This window comes from Sturnus vulgaris, chromosome 13, assembly GCF_052056855.1.
Source record: "Sturnus vulgaris isolate bStuVul1 chromosome 13, bStuVul1.hap1, whole genome shotgun sequence".
NCBI lineage: Eukaryota > Metazoa > Chordata > Aves > Passeriformes > Sturnidae > Sturnus > Sturnus vulgaris.
The window spans coordinates 18,297,658-18,319,648 of record NC_142255.1 but is presented as its reverse complement, the minus strand read 5'-3'; the positions used below and the strand labels follow the sequence as shown (position 1 = coordinate 18,319,648).

The following is a 21,991-nucleotide window of genomic DNA, read 5'->3' as shown; positions in this document are numbered from 1 at the left end:
AAATAAAAAGTGTTCAGGACTGACCATTTTCCTGTACCTCTGCACAGACCAAGGTGGGTCATCCTCCCTCTTTTATCTCTCCAGCTATTATTTTGGCTCCTCTTAAATGAGGTACATTCCTCTAAAATGTGTTCTTGCTTCAAACTCTCCTGAGTCTTGCAGCCCATATTCTTTTGAGATCTGAGGCTCAGCATAGACAATAGAGATTTGGGATTTTCCCTGCTATGATTAGTGGACAGGGGCAGAGAGGATTTTCCTCTGTACTGGGAGAGGCACGGCTGCTCTGTAATATTTCCCTCCCTTTCCAAAGCTGAGAGAAAGGCGATTTTTCTTCCCTTTAGATGTGAGCGAAGGGCCCCGCTCCTGCTACTCCTGGAGAATTAAATAGATAAATGGGCGGCGCTGTTGTTCACGCTTCACTATGCACAAAGCAACTTGCATTCCAAATTGGGCTCATGGCAGTTCAGCAACAACCTCGCACAATAGCGTCATTAGACACGCAGGGCCGGCTCGCAGGCGCAGAGCCTGCTCTGCAGCTGGAGTAGCCACCGGGCTGGCCTGCCCTGGGCTTGCTTTTTAGCTTCATAAAAATGCATCTTTAAAAAAATGTATAGAAAGAAGATTCGGTGTCTTTTTCTTAAAGGCCCAATTGGGCAGGCGTTGCTGTTTGAAGGCAGGGGGAAGAGAGGAGAGGATGGGATTTGTGGTGTCCACACGCCCCTCGTCTTTAGTGCCAGCTCCTTCTCATTGGCAAATCCTCCATTTCCAGAGTGTGGAGGGGACAAATAAGGAACCTGAGTCTGCAGAGCTTTCACCTGCTGACTTCTTTGAGAATGTTCCCTGGCAGGTTGCTGACTTAGTGGTGAAAGTCTCTTAAACCCTTTAGTCCCTCTGCTTACCTTGGCACTGGTGGCTTTCAGAAAAAGGAGTTGGGTGCTCTGTGAATCTCACAGATATTGAAGCCTGATTTGAGAGTGGTTCACGTTTGGCATTAATTGGCATGGTGTTCATTGTATTTTAAAAACAACCCTGGCTTCTGCTGACCTGAATTTTATTAGTAAGTAGAGAAATTCAGTATAAAAATCAGCAGCTCACTGTCATCGAAATGGAGCCAATCTTGAAAGGGGTCAGCCTGCCCATGGTTTGTTCTCTGCATGGGAAAACAATTTGCCTCCTAGATTTCACCTTCCTCAGTTGTGACAGAGGTAATGAAGCCTGCCCTCTGTGGTAGGAGCATCTGGAAGCCTCTGTACTGTACCCATAAAACTCTTGTTCCTTATACTGTGTCAATTGTGAGGTGTTTTAACCACGTCTCCATTGGAAAAAGTCTGAATTTCACAGGTTGGTGGAGACAGAAATGTGGAGAAAGGATCTTCACTTGTGGGCTGCTATTTGTGGACTGTGTGGCATCTGTGGTGGTGTGGATGCTCTCCTCTCAACTCCTCCCCAGCATAGTCTGGTGTCAGAGCCAGCCTGGGTCTCTGTTTCCCTGTAAGTAATTTAAAATCAAGAGGCAATTTGCAGAACTAGCTGGCCTTCCCAAATGCTCTCCTAAAACCCTGTTTGTCACTGAACCTTTCAAGTCTTCCTCCTCTCTTTGTGCCTGCCCAATGTTTGTGTTTTAATGACTCTAAAGGCCTAGGATTTGCTTTGACATACCAAGTTAATGTTTCTTTTTCTATATCAAATCTAGGTCAATCTCTGGCTTAGCACTAATGCTGCACTGAGCAAAAAAGGATTGGCCACTAATGGTTTCAATTTAGTTTTTTATGGAGTAGAGAAAATTTCATTCAGTAGCTATTTTCATTTTTATTCCATTGGCCTTTCCACCAGGCCTGTTGGGATGGAGAAAGTGCTTGTGATTTGATTAGAGGAGACCCCAGAATGAATCCTCCATGAATATGGATGAGGTTAAGAGTCGCTGCTCACCTGTGTCCATATGACATGCCTTCAGGGACTGCATCCCACTGGGAGTTCAGTGGGCAATCCCAAGCATGGGGGTTTCTTTATGGAAGAGCCTTGCCTATCATCCAGCATCATCCTAGTTGAGCTCCTTAGTTGTATAACACAGGGGAAGGAGAAAAGAAGAGTGACTCCTCTGCATCATGTGTCCATGTGCCTGTAGACGTTCAACTTTCAATCTGAATCCAGCCTTGGCCAACATCTTTTGGAGAAGGCTCCTTCATGCCCTCAGTGTCAAAGGGCTGCCAGGACCATTCCCTGTCTGCTGTGAGCCCTAATTTTGTCTTTCCCTGCCCTGTGGCAGTTGCTGTGTACCACAGCCAAAGTCCAGGTGGGATGAAAGCAGAAGCACTGAGACATCACAGCTTGGAGAATTAGTGTGGAGCAATGAGTGTGCATGTGATTTATGTTTTTTATGGCTTGATGACACAAGGAAATGGTAGAGGGAAGTTTAATAGGAACGAGGTGGCACTCACCCCTCTGATGATGGTAAAAAAGGCCTGGGGCAGCACCAGTCCCTCCATTGGCACATGGATGCTGCATTGCTGGATGGCAGAGACCACTGGCAGATGGATTAGTGAGTGCCTCCCCTCTTAGGAGCTCGCGGGTGAATATTGTGATTGCATGTATTTATTTTTAAAATTATTATGGCCATTAGCATAGAAATGAGCTGCAGCTCCCTGGCTGCTGGCCAACCCCACCCGGGCTGACGTGCAGCTCTTCTCCTTGGCAGCTGGAACAAAAGCACCCGGCTGGTAACAGGGTCCTGCTGCTTGCCACGGGAAGACAAGTGACAAACAGGAGCAAGCACTCTGCTGCATCAGTTTGTTACAGTCAGTTGGGACATATATAAAAACCTCATATGGGTCAGCAGAGATTTAGCCCCTCCAGGCAATGCCCTGTGAAGCAGTTGAGCTCCTTTCCCTCTCCTCTCTTCCTCTTCTCCCTAGTGATTTATTCCCAGGCTAAAAACCCAATAATCACTCACACTGAAGTTTTGTTGCTGTTTTACAGGAGATGTTCCAAAAGTCTTTTGTCTCTGCAACTGTAAATAAACTCGTAAACCTGTTTTAAAAATAGCATTTTGTACCTCAGTGCATGAATTTTTAATGCATCTTCTGCAAACCAGCTGGTCTTGGCAAGGGTCACAGTGTTTCCTAGGCATTTAACATAAAACTGTGCTTCAAAGCCACATTATAGTGTCGTTGAAGAGTAATATTTTACTTAACATCCTCATAACTGAATTATTTATAACTTGCCATGTTTTATTCATGATAAATATTAATACTGGTGTCTTTAAGAGTAGAGGTTATTGCTGCAGTTTTACCTATAAGAGGTGATATTATTGAAATAAAGGAATGGTGATGAATTCTGTAGCCAGCAGAGCGAAGTCCGTACCAGAGCTGTTCTCATTCACACCTCCTTCTTTTATCAACCTTGTCAGCCACCAAAAAAACCTCAATGCTGAGCATCTGTACATTTGGAAGGAATTTTCCTGAAGGCATCTGAATCCCTGCTTTTTAAGCAATTTTCTTAGAGAAGCTTTGTGTCATTCTCAGTAATGACTGGATTAATTTCTTGGTGAGGGTTCATAAGCTTTGGCTTTGCAAAAATGCTCACCCTCGTTTGGGTTTCCAGCCTTGAAATATTCTGCAGGCTCCCTTGAGCTCTCCTGCTGCAGGCACCTGTGGATCCCCCACCTTTTGAAGCATCCCTTGCCACCTTGGAAGGGGCATCACCTGGTGTGGGAGATCTCCTAGCAGCCTTTGTGCTCCTTTCCATGTCTGAGTGCTCTGGGCCATGATGAGTCTCGTTTCAAGACTAAATCCATATGAATTGGGTAAATTGCCTTTGCACCACTAGGCTCCATCCTATACCAGAGAGGATAATTGCATTGGCTTTTATCTTGGGAAAGAGAAATACAATTTTCTTTGATCTTTCACCTTGTGCTGTTGTGTCCCCATCTGGCTGGAACCTTGAGCAGCCGCTCCCTGGTCCAGCTCCTGACATGGGGCTGGCTGCCCATCCCACCCTCATACCTAAAAAAGCCTTCCCAACCCCACAGTTGTGCAGGACTGGGGCTTTGCTCTGTGTTACTCCATCAGCTTAACAAATCTGCCATCAGGGTTGAGAGCGGTGGTTGCGGGAGCAGCGCAGGTTAATGCAACACATATTTAATGTATGATTGCTAATGGCCATCTCCCATCTGCCTGAGCCCAACTGCAGTTTGCAGATGAGTGATTAAGCTGCCCTGACACACAGGCAGCCTGTTCCTTAGCAGACCCACAGTCATTGCACTTGATGCACATAAAAGGGGTCGAGGCTTTCTTGCTGGGGAGAGGGGTGACATCGGGCTGGGGTAGCAGAGTAGGGGGTTCTCTTGGAGTTTGTTTTGTATGGTAATGTGGGAGACCTTCCTGTGAATGCTGCACTTTAAATGAATCATGAGCTCAATAACCACTGGGATGTTTATTAGCTTTGAATATGTTTATTGCGGAGTCAACAGGCAGCACCTTCCAATTAATTAATAGTAATAATTACGGTATTATTTATGTAGCTCGAACAGCGTGCCAGAGTGTTTCCGCACGGTGGTTACAGCTGTGGCTTGCTGGAACAGCCTGGTCTGTATTCACCCTGCCTGGGCATGCTGGGGTTCATCATTTGCTGTCAGGTGGTCCCAGCCCCAAAAGGTCCCAAAAGGTGAGGTCCCAGCCCTCACTTTGCTGAGCTCTTGGCAGCTGCCCTTTCTTTTAGCTGAATCCTTTTGCTCCCCAGATGTTGACATTGATGGCAACAGAAATCCATCTCTCTTTTGATGTGGACTAGGATCCAAAGACTGCTGAAGTTGTGGGGAGTGACCTCTAATAAGTGCCAGTGGTGTGTCTGTGTTTCTCGCTGCCCAGACAGACCTTGCTGAGGACCATGAAGGTCTTGGAGCAAAGTCTCCTGTTCTGGTTGAGGCAATCAGTTCAATGTCCAGAGGCAGGTGGGATACCAAGAACTTCCCACTAGTCTTTGTTTTCCCATGCAGAAGGTTGGGCTGCAAGCTGGTCTTCTGCTCTTACATTGCATTACAGTCCCATTTGCATTCTGTGGGAAATGAGAGTGTGTTTCTAGATCATGTGAAGTTGCTGACAGCTTCCAGTTGTTGGATCTTGACATGTGAATAATTTTGTGTCTCTTTTTGTCTACCAGCAATGTCTGACTTCCACATCCACCCTCAGAATGCAGTGGTGGAGGAAGGTGGGGTAGCAAGATTCCAGTGCCAGATCCACGGCCTGCCTGAGCCTGTCATCCTATGGCATAAGAACAGCATGCCAGTCAACACAGACAACGAAAGGTAGGACATATCCAAGCCATGTGCTTCTGGCCTTTCTCCAGGTGGGAAAAGATGGTCAGAATTTCTATTGCTTCCACAGTTGTGCTCAGATACAGCTAACCTGGGCTATAGGTCTTGGCCAATGTTTCCACCATGAAATACTTTTTTGTTTACTATGTTGTGACTTTTCTGGTTTGGTTCTCCTTTTGGTAAACATTTGTAGAAGTACTGGCATTTCCCAGGAGAGGTAGATAAAGCTATTAGCTGATTTTGAAGGGCTTGCATTAACCATCTCTGATCAGCCCTGCTCCAGGTTTATTCTCCAGCATGGAGACCTGCCCATCAAGCCTCAAAGAGCTGGGTAGCTTTAGCATCCTTCATCCCTCCATGGCTCCATTTTGTGGAACTCTTTCTGAGACAGATCCATGACTTAGGATCTTGCATACGTGTGTTGGACTCTTACAAGTGCCGAATTACACTGTGGCTGCTATTCCCAGGTGGACTCCCTCATGTGTGGCAACTGGGGAGCTCTGCAGAGAGCTTCCCACAGCACCCTGAGCTGCCATTTCCCAAACAATCTCCTAAAGAGAAACTCCAGCTGCCTCCCTTCTCAGCCTAGACCTGGAGCTGCACGTCGGCGCTTCCTGTGTTTGACAGGCTGCTCCCTGCGTGTCGGAAACGTCCCTCAGCACGGTTTGATCCTGGCGCGGCGCGGGACAGGTGGCAGGAAACGCGTGCCCGGGGCCGGCAGCCCCAGCTGGAGCTCGGGAGCTGCACAACCAGCGGTGGGAGACAATCGCTCACAGCACACCTCGAGCATGGATTGACATCCCTGCCTTGGGAATAGGCAAAACCAGGAAGCTGTAAATATTTTCCTGAAAGCCCCTATTCTTAAAAATGTCAGCTCTGCAGCAGAATGTGGTTGGGTTCTTTGGAGGCAGGAGAAAACACGAGGGCTGGAACAATGCCTGACCTTCTCAAAGTGGCAGTGAACTTCAGTAGAAGGACCCAAGAGGCTGAAGTCTGCTGTGGAAAACTGCAACTGTCAGGTTTTGTTTTTCCTTGCATTTTTCAGCTGAGCTTTTTTTAGCCCAGCGCAGGGTTGATTTGTTAAACTTGATCTCCTCTGAAGGCTTCTTACTCATACAGGTGCTGAACTGGGGATGTGGTAGAGCAGAGCCACTGATCCGAGGTGCCATCAGCATAAGTAAGGGGTGGAGAACTGTGCTGGATGCCTTGTGGCATCCCAGAGAGATGTTGCAGGACAGGTGAGGTTCCCCTGAAGTCTTTCATGCATCATTGATCCTTTCCATTTGAGCCCAGGAACACAGCTGTGGAGATGGTCAGAAATGTGGCAGGAATTTAAATATCACTAGGACTTCTTTTCTCCACGGTTGGGGAACCCCAGGGCTGAGGAACCCCAAGATTGTGAATCTCCAAGACTGAGAAGCCAAGACTTTTCTCCAACCCAGAAAGGTCCAAGCTGTGCTCATTCCTGTTACTTCTCCTCTGGGGAAAGGAGTTTGCCCAAGCTCTGGAGGATGTGGCTCAAGAACAGTTTCCCTACATTTGTGTTCTGATTTTGAAGAGATTTGGATTTTTGTAGGAGTAAAGTTACTGGGGAATTGTCAGCTCAGTAGATTAATCTCTGACACCAGAGCCTGGGTGATGAGAGTTGCTTCTCTAACTGAATTGGATTTCTGCATTAATCACGCTTGGTGCATTTCTGCGTATAAAGTGTATATAAATTTGTATGCCAAGTCTTGCACTTGGAGGCTTTGAAGGCAGAATAATAGCTTTGGAATTGAATCTTCTAATGCTATGGGCAGATTGTTAACAAAAATGAAGGCTTCTTGTAGTGTAATTGATCCAAAACAATGGGCATTTTAAAGTCCCAGAGAGATTGCAATCAACTTCGGGCCGTGTAGAACTGATTGCTGTCATGCTGCCACCAACACGGAGCTGCACGTTTGGAACCTGGTGCAGGGAGCAGGTTATAGGCACTTAACCATATGCTGATATGGAGAGAGATATGCTTCATCTTCCGGACGGAAATGGATTATTAACTCATCACAGTGTAATGACTTACTACCAGCCAATTTAAACAAGTGGTTGCCAAGCAACCTGTAATGTATGTGTACATATATGTGTGTATGCACGCATGATTTAAATGTGCCTGTGTTTTAAAGATATAAAATATTTATTGATGTTTACATTTGCCTGCTCAATATTTATTTTAGACATACCTTTTCATGCATCTGAGGTTTTACGGTCATAAGGATTTGAGTCCTGGACCAGGGAGTGTGGAGCACAGGTTTCTGATGCCTATCCATGGTCACAGCTTCAGCTGATGAGTGATAATTCCCACATCATGATAACTCCAATGTTAGCTGTCTTCACATGCAAATGCACTGCTGGAGCTTTTCCACAGGTTAAATAGGAAGCATCTATTCTGTAGCCTTCCAGCAAAAATCACTATTTCTCAAGAATGCATCAGGAGATAAATTATTTTCTTTCATCCCCTGTAAAAGAAGACCAGAGACTCAAGTATCCAAAAAAAAAAAAGTAAGAACTGATGCAGAAGCAGGCGTGGGCTCAGCCTAAAGGGGTGTTGACCTCATGGTGGTATTGACACCTCTGCACTGGGATGCAGGGAGCTAGCCTGCCTCGCCTGGATGGGTGTGCTGCCTGCTGTCACATCGTGTCCTGCCTTGCAAGCTTTTAATTCTGTTTTCTCTTCCCACAGGTACACGCTGCTTCCCAAGGGGGTTCTCCAGATAACAGGACTAAGAGCAGAAGACAGTGGGATATTTCACTGTGTTGCCACCAATATTGCTAATGTGAAGTTCAGCAGGGAGGCCCGACTCACCGTGTCAGGTTAGTGCCAGCTACTCTATCCTGGCTGCCTTCCTGTCTTCTTCCCACTGCTGTTCTGGACCAGGACAGTTTAAGAGAGCTTCAGGCTAACACACTGAGAGGCATTCCTCTGTTTAGCCATAACACCTTCCTTGGTCTGGATTGTTATTTGTTATCATTGCCTCCCGTGTGGGACATCCCAGATTCCCTGTGGAAATGGAGATTGCATCTTTGGAGATAACAGGCAAGGGAAGTCTGCCCAGGGATGGTCGAGTGGGTGTTTCTGAGTTCTTTCTTACATGCAGTCAAAGGTCTTTCCCTTGAGCTGTGATCCTCCTGTCCATCATATACACGTAATTGCTGGTACCCAGGAGCTGGAGGCTTTCCAGCACATGGTCACATCTCACAGCTTCCCATCACCCTCCAAAACAGTACCTGGCCAGTGGTTCTGGAGCAGAGGCTTAACACCTGTACCAAGTGTCAGATTAGCCTCTGCTGACTGTAAAAAAGCAGCACGTGTGAAATGAGGTGAAGCCGAGGGAAGAGTGATGCTGTGTATGTCAACTCTGATGGGGAAAGAAAGCAGGTTAACTGGTTCTGAAAGACCTGAGAGCTTTGGATGCCTGTTACTTATCTGTTTGCTTGATCTATGCAAACAGTAGCCACGTGGAAGGAAAAAAGAACAGTAAATTGTCGATATGGTGAAGTTCTTAGTGTCAGTTTACTGGCCTAAGTTATTATTTCTTGCAGGGCAGAAAGCTTTAGTTGTTCTCATCTGACCATCCCTCATTGCAGATGGATATTTTCCAGGTTTCCTGTCTGTGAAACATTTGTGGCTTTTTCTCCTTCTTAAATCAGTTGAATGATGAATACAGGCACCATGTGTAAGTGTTTGAAGGGTTTGGACCATGCTTCAGTGCCTGCACTGCTGTAACTGGACATTTGCATGGAAAATTCATTGCACTGGGTTAAACCTCCATGGAAAAGGTTTTTGCTATGGTGTTTGCTAAGAACACACAAATATCTGTTAGATCAGGGGACCAGGTACGTGTTAGCATGTGAAGCCTGGGCTTTGGCACAGCAGCAGAGGCTGTGGTGAGCCACAGAGGTGCACGGGGCATTGCTTTGCTGGTGTGGCTGTTGTGTCAGTAAATGGCATTAGGCATGGTGGGGTAAGCAGGATTCTTGCAAATCTTTTGTATCACCTCCCTCTTGTGTCATGGTGAAGGAAATGGTCTCTCTGCTCTTCATGATGGCAGGAGGACTCACACTTTTCCCTGCAAGGCAGCAGCTTCAGCCATTGCTTCACCCACAGAGAAGCACCAGGTCTGCTTCCTTGAGGTTTCCAATCCAAGCCCTGGCTGGGGAGGGAGGAGGTAGAGGGTGAGAATGGGCTCTGGAAGCCTGTGCCCTGCAGGGCACTGCCACAGCCCAGGAGGAGGAGGAGGAGGCTAGCTGCCCGTGGGGGGTGAAGGAGCCTGTTCGAAGCGCTCTCCCTCCTCTCCCTGGCGGTAGTGGTGGGGCTGCCGGCAGTGAACAGCACAGAGATGTCTTCCAGTCCTGCTGATTGATTATTTTCAAGTGCCTGCTCAGTGGAGCTGCTCCCGAGGGGGCTGCCTGCCTCTCTGCACTGACACCTTTGCAGTGTGAGCTGCGGCTCTGTCTGCTGCTGGCCTTTTGATCAAGATCAGCAAGCGATGCTCCTGTCTCTGCTGGAATGCCTGTCACTGTTGGGGACCTCCCCATCCTCACTGTGATTGCTGCTGGCAGAATCCCTGGGGACCATGGTCATCATTAGAGCCTTTCCCCTTTCAGAATAAATCCCTGCACTGCCCTGAACCCTGTTGAGCTCCAGTAGCACTCGCCTGCAAAATGAGTCCCTCATTTTGTCACTCCTTCCTTCCTGACCCTGCATCAAAGGGCTGGTCTGGCTGAAGAAGGAAACCTCCTCCTTGATGTTGGGACATGGTTGGTCCCTTTGTGAGGTGCTGGCATCTGACTGCTGTGTCCCTGCTGTGTCCCAGTCCCTGCTGGCCCTGGAGCTGTCACTGCTGTGGGCTCAGCATCAAAGCTATGGGAACATTCCACGGTCTTTGCAGGAGAAGGTGAGCAGTGGTGGAAATGCCACTTCCAGAGTTGGACAGCATTTGCCCGAACTCAGGGAGCTGAATCCACACTCAAAAACCTGAATGTCTGTTTAAGACTCAGAGTAGAAATCAAAGAATGTGATTTTTTAATATTTTATTGTCAAAGTAGTGGGTTTTAAAAATTCTGCTTTGAGCTTGGCTCCCATCTGCTGATATTCCTGGGTGACCTTGGACAATTCATTTCATTTCTCCATGTTTGGAAATACTGAAATCACTATATAATACGCTGATAATACCGTATTATTCTAAGCGTGAACATTTAGTATTGTGATTCAGAACAATAAATCTACATGGGTTTTAAAGGCACTCCGAGGTACTGAGGGGAAGGTATTGTTTTTCAGATCTCTTGGGGTTAACCAGCCGGTCATATGAATTTATTGTGCATTCTGGTTCTCATCAAAAAATCTGCATTTTATGGCTTGCAGTGAAATGCATTTAGTGAGAAAGTCAGCTCTTAAGTCACACTGACACGGTGATTTTTCTTGGATTTTGCCCATTTACACACAAGCTCGGAGTCGCTTTATCGCTCCCTGCTTTGCCCCCGTAGGAACAATTAACAAACAAGCTGCTCTGATCTGTGCTTGCCCTTGGACCACTGTGGAATCTCCCTGCCATGCCCTGATTCCAGCCCCTGAGCTGCTGTGGAAGGGTAACACTCAAAAGTTCAGGAAGAAATTGTTTTTCTTGGAGAAAAGCCCCTGTAGGTAGATTTTGGTGGATCACTTCTCTCTAATGAGCCTTTTGAACACTGGAAAGTCCATGTGCAGGAGTCGGTGTGGGTTGGTCCCTATGGGAAAGTCCAGCCTGGGCTGTGCTCCTTAGCCCTCCCTGTGCCCCATTCCTGCTTGGGGGCAGATGACCAGCCCAAGTATTTCTCTTTCCAGGTGTACAGAGCTTTTTTTGCCAGCTGCTGAAAGATTGATGGAATTCCTTAAACACTGCTTTGACCTCAGCATTTCTGGAGTATAACCCAGCTCTCATCAGAGACAGGGAGAAAGACTAATGCAGAGGTTTTCAGTGTTCCTGTTTACTGATGGAGAACTGAGAATATCTCTTGGGTTTCCTCCTCTACTGCTTCCAACAAATGGGACTTAAGGCTGCATGGACATTTGGCCCAGGGATAAGGCACTTTTTAGGGACTCAGGAGATGTGGGTTCAGCTATGGTACATAACACAGGATGATGTTTTTGTCCCATACTATCATTCTGTCAAGTGAAATGCGTCTTCTTTTGCCTTTCTTGTGCCTGTCTAGTGTCCAGGGTTCTTGTGCCAAGATTTCTATTATTATTTCTATTTCTGTTATGGATCTGTACATCCATCTTATTCTTGGTTGCTGTCACTTGGTGCTACTGAAGTGCAACTAAAGGATTAGTGATTGTATCATGAAGAGCAAGTATGTCACATTTATATCAGTGCAATGGGGTGCATCCTCTCCCTGCAGGAAAGTGGTAGGAAAAGATGGGGTGCAGTTGTCAGAGGAGTTTCCTCTCAGAAGGCTCCTCAGCAGGAGTCAGGGACTGTTACCTCCATCACTTCATGTCCCAGGACAGGTCCTTTGGAGCAAGTGATGCCAGCAGCAAGAGAGGATGCTCACAGAGACAGAGTTAAGCATTGTGGTCTGTATGGATTACTTTATGGCGTGAAATGCTGAAAGATAAAGCAACTGCTTCATTTATTTGCATTCCTGCTGTCTTGCATGTTGTGTTTTCCTTATATACCATGCACATCTTCTCTTTGCAGTTCACAGTGCAGTTCTTTATGCTGCTGATATCCAAGTTTTAACAGGGCTGTTTGTGGCTGAATCATTGGTTCAGGGCTTTTCCCCAGGAATAATCAATGCACACTTTAAACATGTTCAGTATGACTGTCACACAAACACTGTGCTCCTTTTGTTTCATGTACATCTCAGATGTATTGAGGGTTACACCAGCCACATAATTTAGAATCCTAGAATGGTTTGGGTTGGAAGGACCCTTAAAGATCATCTCATTTCATCCCCTGCCATGGACAGGGACACCTTCAACTAGAGGAGGTTGCTCCGAGTCCTGTCTAGCCTGGCCTTGAACACTTCCAGGGATGGAACCCACAACTTCTCTGGGCAACCTGTGCCAGGGCCTCACCACCCTGACAGGGAAGAATCTCTTCCAAATACCTAACCTCAATTTCCCCTCTTCCAGTTTGAACTCATTACTCTTCCTGTCACTACAGTTCCTGATTAAAGAGGGTATGTACTTAGAAGAGATGTACTTAGAGGATGCCTGAAGTCCTCGATGTTCCCTTTAACCAAGAGGGAATCAGAAGCCTTCTGACGATGGTGCTGTCGTTGCAGGCTCCCACTCCAGCGTGTACAAGGACCCCATGATCCTTGTGGGCCCGGAGAACCTGACACTGACCGTGCACCAGACAGCGGTGCTGGAGTGCATCGCCACCGGCAACCCCCGGCCCATCGTCTCCTGGAGCCGCCTCGGTAAGCCCTGGGGTCACTGGGATTTCCTCCTCCTCCTTCTCTCCATTGCCATCATGTAGGAAATAGGTAGATGCCACTGACTGTTTTATACAACAACCGATTCATCCTCTCTCTTCCCACAGAAGGTAATTGTAGGCTTGAAGTGCTTTTTATCCTCATGTCTACACTTTGTTTTTTCTCTCTGCCAAGATTCTGTTTTCAGCTGTTAGAGAAGTGGGTTGGTTAAACCTGTAGATGTTTCATGAAAGGTGATAATTTTATCTTTTCTCAAGTGACAGCATCTTCTGCTGCTGCATCAAAAACATCACCACTGTTGGCCTAGAGAAGCAAAATCATACACAAACACATCTTTCACATAAAAACAGACTTGAAAGAAATTTGCTGCATGTTCAGGGAGTTTTAAAACCATTTTTAGGGGGAGAGAATGTTTAAAGTCGTGTGTCTGAAGCCCTGAAAAAACAAATGCTTGCTGCTGGAGTCTGTGATATGTTTTTAAATCAGCATGGAAACCAGAGACAATGTCTGATGGCATCATGCAAGCAAGGAAGAGCAAAGGGCTGTGTTTCTCTAAGGTTTATTTTAGGTTCTAACTTCATGATGATAGCTTAGAAATTGTTTTGCTCAGAACAACACTTCCATTGCCCTACAGAAACCTGTGCTGCGTGAAGGGCTGATGGATTTTGTTTTATCTGCCAGAGCCTGTAACTCTGCCTGTGTGCACAGTGGGGTTGGGTTCAGTCAGGATTTCCTGAGATCCTGTGGTCCTCGAAGTCACATCACTTTTGGGATGCTCATCTCCTGATGAGCCCGGAGATCCCAAGGTAGCTATGAAGTACAAACAGGGATAATTCTGTCTCATGCTGCTGTGCTGGATATGGGACTCCACCCCCATGGCTCTCCAAGGGTCAGCTCCTGGGCAGGGTCACTTCCCGCTCCAGAGCTGTCTGCCAGGGAATGAGGACTTGCATCCAATATCAGTTGCACATTTTTTCCATGTTTTCCCTCCTTGCATACTCTAGTGGCTTGTAAAATCAGCCTTTTTATGCCACTAACTGGTATTTTTGTCTCCAGAGCCATAACCATCAGATTGATGCCGTTTTAAAAATTCCCCAGATACTCTGTATCACTGGTTTGGTTCTCTTGGACACAAGGCAGCTCTATGTTAGTGCTCAACTATAATAAACTACTTTATAATTGCCTTAATTATAAGTGCTTATTACCTTCTTCAAAACACTTGTCTCTATAGAGCAGTGCAATAATGAAGATGTAATAGCACTGTGTGATGTTTGTCTGGATGGTCTGAGCTCAACATTTCCTTCCACCAAAAATAAATACCCTCTCCATGCTGCAGCACAGCAGCAGAATCAGAGCTACTGAATGGGAAACAGATCTTGTTATTTTCCCTCCCCTTCAGCAGGAATGTTTCCTGTCCAAAGCATCACAAGGTCTCGTTTAAGATGACAGTGATCCTGACAGCGATGTGGTGCAGGGGCTCTCTGATGACTTGGAGGGTTTGTCATCTCTTTGTAGCCATTTCAGAAGTGCTTTCATGTCTCCTTGTCTGTGTGATCACGAGGAAGGAGTGGGGTTAGTGCTGGACAGGGAGGTCCTCAGACTATCTGTCATCTCTGGCTTCCTCCGTGTGAAGGTCTTCTTCCTGAAGTTCCTGTTACAGATAACTCCCTCAACTTAGGAAAATAATCACTTTTAATCCTTTTTCTGAATTAAAAATTCCACAGCCACAAAGTCTTAGAGAGATGCAGCTGATTTAGCAATAGGAATGGCTTAATTTAAGCAAAAAAAGTAAATTCTGTGTGAGCATCTTTCTTGCCTTGTATAGAAGTAAGGAAGAGCTGTGGCATTACTGTTGTGCTGGGGCTTTGCACAGGGCACGTTGCCTTTTTGGAAACTCTTTCTGATCCCCTTTGCTCACAGTTTTGACATTGTGGCATTTCTTCTGTCAAAAAGGAGCAAAAGAACAATTTTGCTTTCACAGCTTTCTGGTACAGGGGAAAGCAAGCCATAAACACCATTTGCACTTCTTGCTTTGGCTTTGCTAAAACCTGGCCGGTTTTCAGTAGGAAAGGCAGCTATATTTCGCTTGAAGGAAATCATTCAAATTCTGGGCCAGTTTTTGAGTGTCACACAATCAATTTTGAATTTAATTTCTTTGGGAATATGTTGTAGCCCCTGACCACAAACAGAATTCCTGTGTCTCGCCGTGCATGAAATGTCAACATTCATTAGAGAGCAGGCTCTGAGAGAGATGTAAAATCATTAAGGGTTTGTTCAGGGAAGATAGAGCTTTTCCTTTCAGAGCTACACACTTCAGGCTTGGACCTGTATGTGTGCACAAATGAATATCCTGGGCACTTACTGCAAAGCCTTTTGAATGAACGACGATTTTAATGTATCCTTACCCTTTAACTGACAGGCCACTGAGCTGGCCTCCATAAAAGGTACCAAAGCAGAATAATAAACTATTTAGAGAGATACAGAAAAGTGAGGCGAGAAAGAAAGGACAGTGATTATCTGATAGCGTTATACAGAAGTTGTCAGAAAGGGCCGCACAATGGGAAGGAAATTACTAAAGAGGGAGCCATTCAAGAAGTAAACTATACAACAATTGTAGGAGCCAATTAATTGGTAACTTATTGGACACAGAAGCTTGCAATAGATGGCTGACTGGTTGACAGGAGCACCGTTCCCGTAAGTGTTTAGAAATAATAGAGTAAATTTCACCACTTCACATACTGAATAGTCAACTGTTGCAATGTACTCTAAATATGCTAATCCACAGTGCCCAGTGTCCTCAGGAGCAGGAGACCCATGTGTCTAAAAAGTGGAAGGCTACTATGACACAATACAAAGAATTCACAAAAGACCTAAATGATCAACATTAGAAAGTTGTTACTTTCTTTCTACTTGCTACTTATAAAAGAAAGGCGTTCGTGTTGTTGCATATTCATATCGCCTGGCACGTTTTAAGGGGCTCTGTAATTGGTGCTGGTGTGCCAATCACTCGGTTAGCAGGCGGAGAATGGGCTCCAGAAAGCATCACATACACCTTGGAAAAATAAATAATGCAGCTCCCAAACTGCAGGCGTCTTTCATCCAGACTTCACCCCCATGGGGAACCTGGAAGTACCTAAAGGGGCCTAAAGGAAGGCTGGAAGGGGGACTTTTTGCAAGAGTGTGCAGTGGTAGGACAAGGTGAGAATGGCTTTAAGCTGAAAGAGAGTAGATTTAGATTGAATGTTAGGATCTTTCAGATCTCCTCCATGAAGAGATGACTTTGTGGTGGCAGATAATGCCAGGAAAGTGGATTTACAGGGTTTGGATTGCCTGATCCAAGCCATTCTTCAGGTCTCCATGTAAAGAAAACAGGGTTAAAATAAATAGCAACCTTTGCAGAGCAGGTGTGAGACATCAGTCCCTCAGCAGAGTGGTTCTACAAAGTGCTGAGCTTTCAGGATGCAAGGAATTTCTTATGTAAACACTGTATTATTTATATGTGTTGTCAGTATTGCTAAGTTGGACTAGATATTAGGCTGAAGACCTTCTACCTGACTGCAGGATGGCTCAGGCTGAGTGAGGCACAGTAGAATAAGAAAGATGGAACCGACTGGGAAAGTAGAGATGTTTCTGTTTCTGTAGAAGCCCTTTTCAGTGCTTTTGGAAAGGGAGGAGTTGAGAGGTGTCTGAAATGATCAGGCACAGTGATCTGTGCTGTCTGTTAGAGGTGGCCACACTGACACAAATGGCAGATCCATCGAGGCTTTGAAGCTTGGAGGGTTTTGTTCTCCAGGGAAATAAAAGATGTGTGGACAGGAGATGTTTCCTCAGACCACCAGACTTCTAATAGCTGGAGAGATAACTGAGGACATAATTGACGCTGGTGTTTGGACTGGGGGGGGAGCACCTGCTGCAGACTGAGTCTTTGCATGATTAAATGATGTATCACGTTATAAATAATACAGTAAAACTGCTGACATTCAAGTCACATTTCCATGGTATTTCTCAAGTCAGTGACGTGATGAAGGATCCAGGTATGACCACTTTGCATTTTTCACTGGTCTCACCCCTCCCTCAAGAGAGAGATTTGATTTTTACGCCTATTGTAAATACAGACTTCCAAAAGGTCTAATTTAAAAGATGAAATCAAGTTAAATTTGGATTTAATTCAGACCTCTTTACACTTCAGTTCAAATGCTGTTTGGAAGGAATGGTTCCTTGTTACTGCTCATTAAATGTGGGGCAGGTCATGTTTTACTGTCCTTTTTATGACTGAGCCATTTACTGCAGCGGTGGCTTGGCCAGCAGTGTGATCCTTTAATGACATTGTTTTTCTCTCTCTAAAAGACCTGAGCATTTTTCTTTGCAGTGTAAATAATGAAGAGGTCTGGAATTTCCTGTCTAATGAAGCAATGAAACCTTTAAGCTTCAAAATTTCCTGAAAAACAATATATGTAGAGCATGGCAGGAGATAGGTTTGGGAAGTGCTTTTGTAGCTCTCAGGCCATGCTTTGCCGATGTTTCCTAGTAGGATGCTATCTGGAATCTGAAATGAGATCCCTCACTCCTGTGTTTGTATTGGGTTTGCACGACAAGGTTTTGGTAATATGGGGGCTACAGGGATGGCTTTAGTGAGGAGTTGCTGGATGCTTCCTCATATCCAATGGAGCCAATTCCAGCTGGCTTCAAGATAGGCCCACCACTGCCCAAGGCCAAGCCCATCATCAGTGGTTGGTAACACCTCTGGGATAACAAATTTAAGAAGAGAAAAAAGTTATTGCAGAAGAGCAAATTGTAGCTAGAGAGAGGAGTGAGAACATGTGAAAGGAACAGCCCTGCAGACCCCAAGGTCAATGCAGAAGGAGGGGCAGGAACTGCTCCTAGTGCCAGAGCAGAGATTCCCCTGCAGGCTGGGGTGCAGCCCGTGGTGGGGCAGCTGTGCCTCTGCAGCCCGTGGAATTCCACCACAGGTAAGCAGAGATCCATCTGCAGTCCATGGAGGAGCAGGAGTTCTCCCATCTGTTCCAGAACCTGTTGGTTATCAAGGACCCAAATTCTCTAATATTTTTTATTATGCAAAGCATGATATTAAATCTAAAGCATGTGATTGCAGGGTACTGTGTTGGAGTGTGAGGCTCATGGCAAGATTATAGCACAGACTTTGGAGCACAAGACCAGGCTCTTCTACTGTAGTGGAGCACATGAATATGGAAGTCTCGTGGAGAGGTCAGGTGGTGACATCACCAGGGCTGATTTTTGCTTCTCTGATTTTTGTAGGTTCTTTAAACTCCTCCATGAGCAAACTTGAGAGAACTGAATTCCTGATTCCTGTCTGATGAAAGTGTGCTCCCTTTAACTGCTTGTCCAGTGAAACTCCTCCCCTGCCTTGCCCCTCTGCTCAGACACTCTGACATGTGCTAGGCCTGATTTAGAGCTGTCTTTGTCAGACAGTGTCTTAAAACACAAATCAATGAAACAATAGAAAGCAATAGCCTGATACTAATGAAACACATTGTAATTAGAGCTGGTTGGGAATTTTCCAGAAAAAACAGGAAAAAAGTGAATTCCCTGATACTGAAGTGTTTCACGTGCCTCATATCCAGCACTTGGGGTGGGGGCAGCCCTTTTCAATTGCCCTTCCAAGCCAGAGTAAATGAGACCAGCTCAGAGGCTGGGCCTCAACCCTGAGCTTGTGTGTATGCAAGGGCTAAGGAATAAAAAATCCAGGGTTCTCTTATTTTTAGAAGCCACAAAAATCCATCAAGGGTTATCAGGTAAAGTGGTGCAACTTCTGGGTCAGGTAATCGGCAGGTCATAAATTGCTGGTGGCTGGGAAAGTGCATCAGGGAAGCACTGCAGTAGGTTGGCTGGAATTCTTCCTGAAGCCTCTCTGTTAGAAATAGGCTATTGAGCTGATTGGATCCCTGCTCATTCTAATGCAAGAACCCAGGCAATGGCTCAGAGAAGCTGAGATGATTTAGCTTGGTTTAGCCACTCTGTTGAATTGTGTTCTGGGTGCTTCATCTTAATCTGAACACATAGTTGAAAGCTTTCACTTTTCCTATGGTGGTAGTTTGGGTTTTTAAGCAGCAACAAAGAGTGATTTTGGGCAAACATGTAAATAAAGATCTGGTTTCTGCAGAAGGCAGTTCTGATAAGAACATCAGCTAAATTCCATAGACTTTACTTGGCAAATGGCAGTAGCAGAACATGGCACCACTCCACGAGTACTTAGATTGGATCTCACTGAGGGCTGTGCCCTGGAGATCCTCACCCAAAGGTCCAGCGTGTGACTCTTGTCCTTCTCCTCTTCTTTCAGACGGCCGCCCCATCGGCGTGGAGGGGATCCAGGTGCTGGGCACAGGAAACCTCATGATCTCAGACCTCACAGTGCAGCATTCCGGCATCTACGTGTGCGCCGCCAACAAACCCGGCACGCGCGTGCGCCGCACCGCGCAGGGCAGCCTCGTCGTGCAAGGTGAGCCCCTGGCACCCTCTGGGCTTGGGTGGACAGGTGCTGACTTCACTTCTCTGCTGGCACTAAAGCACTTCTTTTCTAAACACATGGTTTCCCGAGTGAGTGTGTGTCTGTGTCCCACACAGGTGATTCACAACCAGGTATGGTTCAACTGAGGCATCAGCTTCAGTGATTTCTCACCCCATAACAGGCATTTCTTTGTATTAGCAGACACTGGTTGTTACTTGTTAACATATTTGTGCATCTCAGCAGAAAGCCTGAATAAATCAGCCAAATTTGTCTTATGGTCCTTAGTGATACAAAGGCATGGTCACTGTTCCTATACTGGGCATCTCTGAATGGTAGATATGACTCCTGCAGTGGTATGCAGCAGTGGATACCACTCACAGAGTATTGCTTTCCAACTGAAATAGCACCAGTAAGTCTAAAACCATTTCCAAAAGTCTATGAGACTGTTTCATGTAGCAGTTGACACTATGTTTGAGCTAGTTGCCAGGACCTGGTGAAGCACCCTTTGGGGGCTGTGCCCATGGGATACAGGTTGCTCCTCTTCCTGCAGCAATTGTCCTGAAATGCTCTTGTAAAGTAGAGATCAGCACTAGGGAAAGCACACAAATCCCTTCCACATTCTCCGTGCGACCAGTCGCCATGGTGAGGGGAGCCAGGCAAGCATTTCAGAAGGCAAACCCAGCTGGCAGCGTGCTCTGAATGGCAGCAATCCGCCCCTGATTACAGGCACTCACCTCCTCTTCAAGCGAGTCCACTTAAAGCATCTCACGCTCTCATCAGTTCACTCATTAACTATTGACTGATGATATCCTGAATCTAAAATTACACACCTCCTGCCGGAGCTGCTAATTGAACCTTTCGTGCTGCTGATGGGGAAAGTGCCCTGCTCCAGCCCTGATGCTCGCCCTGCTCCAGCCCTGATGTCACTCCACAGATCGCGGGAGTCACTGGTGCTGATTCTGCCAGCTGTGGAGGAGCAGTGTGGGAAGGGTGGAGAAAGGGCTGCCCGTGCCTCCTGAGCCCCAGGTGCTGATCAGACATGAGACAAGGTGAAAACTCACTGTTTATTTTGCTCTTGGATTTCTGGGTGAGCAGTGCAATGAGAGGACCTCCCAGCTGGCACAGCTATGAACCCCCTTATTAAAAAACATCAACCCCAGCATTAAGAGCAGCCTGTCTGTACTGATATAAACCTAGAGCTACTGCAGGACAGCTCTGCACATGGTGCATGTAGGAGAGGTCTCTTAAGCCCAAATGCCAAGCTGATGTCTAAGACTCGGGGAGGCACACCCAAAACAAATTACTTGGAAAATCCATGAAGTTTTAAAAATAACAGTTATTGAATATGGTTGACTGCTCCTGTTAGCAACTGAATGAGAGAGTACAAGGTAGCATAACTTGTCATTGGTTCAAATAGCAGCTTTTAGTCTGTTTGGAGATTTGAACATCAGATCTTGAGCAACTGGTCTGGTGCTGGAGGTCAGCTGCCCTAGAATTATTGTGGATTTTCTCCTGGCAAGACAAGATAAGAATTTGTCCCTAAAGTATCACTCACAGGGCCACTGGAGCCCAGTCTTTTTGTGGAAGGAGGATGCATACAGCATCAGCAGAGAAGCTGGCAGTGGTGTGGAGAAGTGTGGCCAGTGTGTCCTTGGCGTAGCCCTTAGACAGGACCTGCAGTGTCCAGGACCCCAGCCTGTATTGCCCATCCTTAAAATGCTTCATGCTTTTTAGGGGAATGTTCGCCAGGCAGGGTAATGGCAGACCCTGGCCAGGCAGCTGAGCTCATCCCAGGTTTGCTCACCCTCCCTCTGGAAGCAGTTTTTCCTGCCTCTGCATCTCATTTTGCCTGAATTTTCCAGCTGAGAGGTACAAATGATTGCTGTACAGGTTCATCTGGGAAGAAAACAGCGATAATGACTGACATGGGAGACTGTGGGTTTTATCTTTGTCAAGATGTCAGCGATGCAAATTACATCCATAAAGAGAAGAAAAGCAAAGATCGGGCTATCAAAAGCCTGGTTGGAGAGGAAGTTAGCACAGGGCTAGGACAATAAGGCATCCTCAAAGCACACCAGACCAGGTACTTGCTGCCTTTATGCAGGGGCCCTTGAAGTGCCTGGAGGCACAAATTAACTTGCCCCAGTCTTTTGAAGGAGGGACGTTTTATAGGTGGGAAACTGGAGGAGAAAGGGCGATGTTTCCTGTTATAAGACAAGGAGTTAGCGGGAGGCTGGAACTGAGACCACGTCCTCCCTCCTGCTGCCAGCAGTGGTCCTTGTCCCATCCATCAGCTGTGTGGGCAGAGGTGTCCCAACACAGGGCTCTGCTCTTCCTCTGGCAGTAAGGTCCTTTCCGTTGCAGGTTTTCCTTCAGATAATCTAACATCATCTTATTATCTTCCTGGGAATTCCTCCTCCCTCCAGAGGAGAAGGCGTCAATCCCCCACTCCTTCCGTCCCTGCCCTCCCTTGGCCATTTAGGCTCCTTTGATCTCTTTTGTAAGGTTCTCACACAAGAAAGTTTCCATTTTCCCTTCAGATCCCAGCGCAGCCATTTGAATATTGCTTTGTGCTGGGCTTCGAATGAAAGTCTCACGGGGGGAGTTGTTGAAGGGCCGAATGCGGCGCCAACTGAAACCGAGGGTGTGTGTGTGTGAGGCAAGGGAAGAGCAGGCTTCGGTGGCAAGGGAAAAAATATATCAAAGCACTTTCCCTCTACCTCCTGTGCAATCTTTTG

At 46.4% G+C, this 21,991-nt stretch overlaps 1 protein-coding gene across 1 annotated transcript in view; it reads left to right on the top strand.

Moving 5' to 3' along the window:
* Positions 1–21,991, top strand: part of IGDCC3 (immunoglobulin superfamily DCC subclass member 3) — a 99,903-nt gene that overhangs the window by 51,245 nt on the left and 26,667 nt on the right. The window contains exons 3-6 of the mRNA XM_088172667.1: positions 5,158–5,302; positions 8,028–8,158; positions 12,614–12,751; positions 19,086–19,244. Coding sequence (XP_088028793.1) covers positions 5,158–5,302; positions 8,028–8,158; positions 12,614–12,751; positions 19,086–19,244 — 573 coding nt within the window. The remainder of the gene's footprint in view (positions 1–5,157; positions 5,303–8,027; positions 8,159–12,613; positions 12,752–19,085; positions 19,245–21,991) is intronic.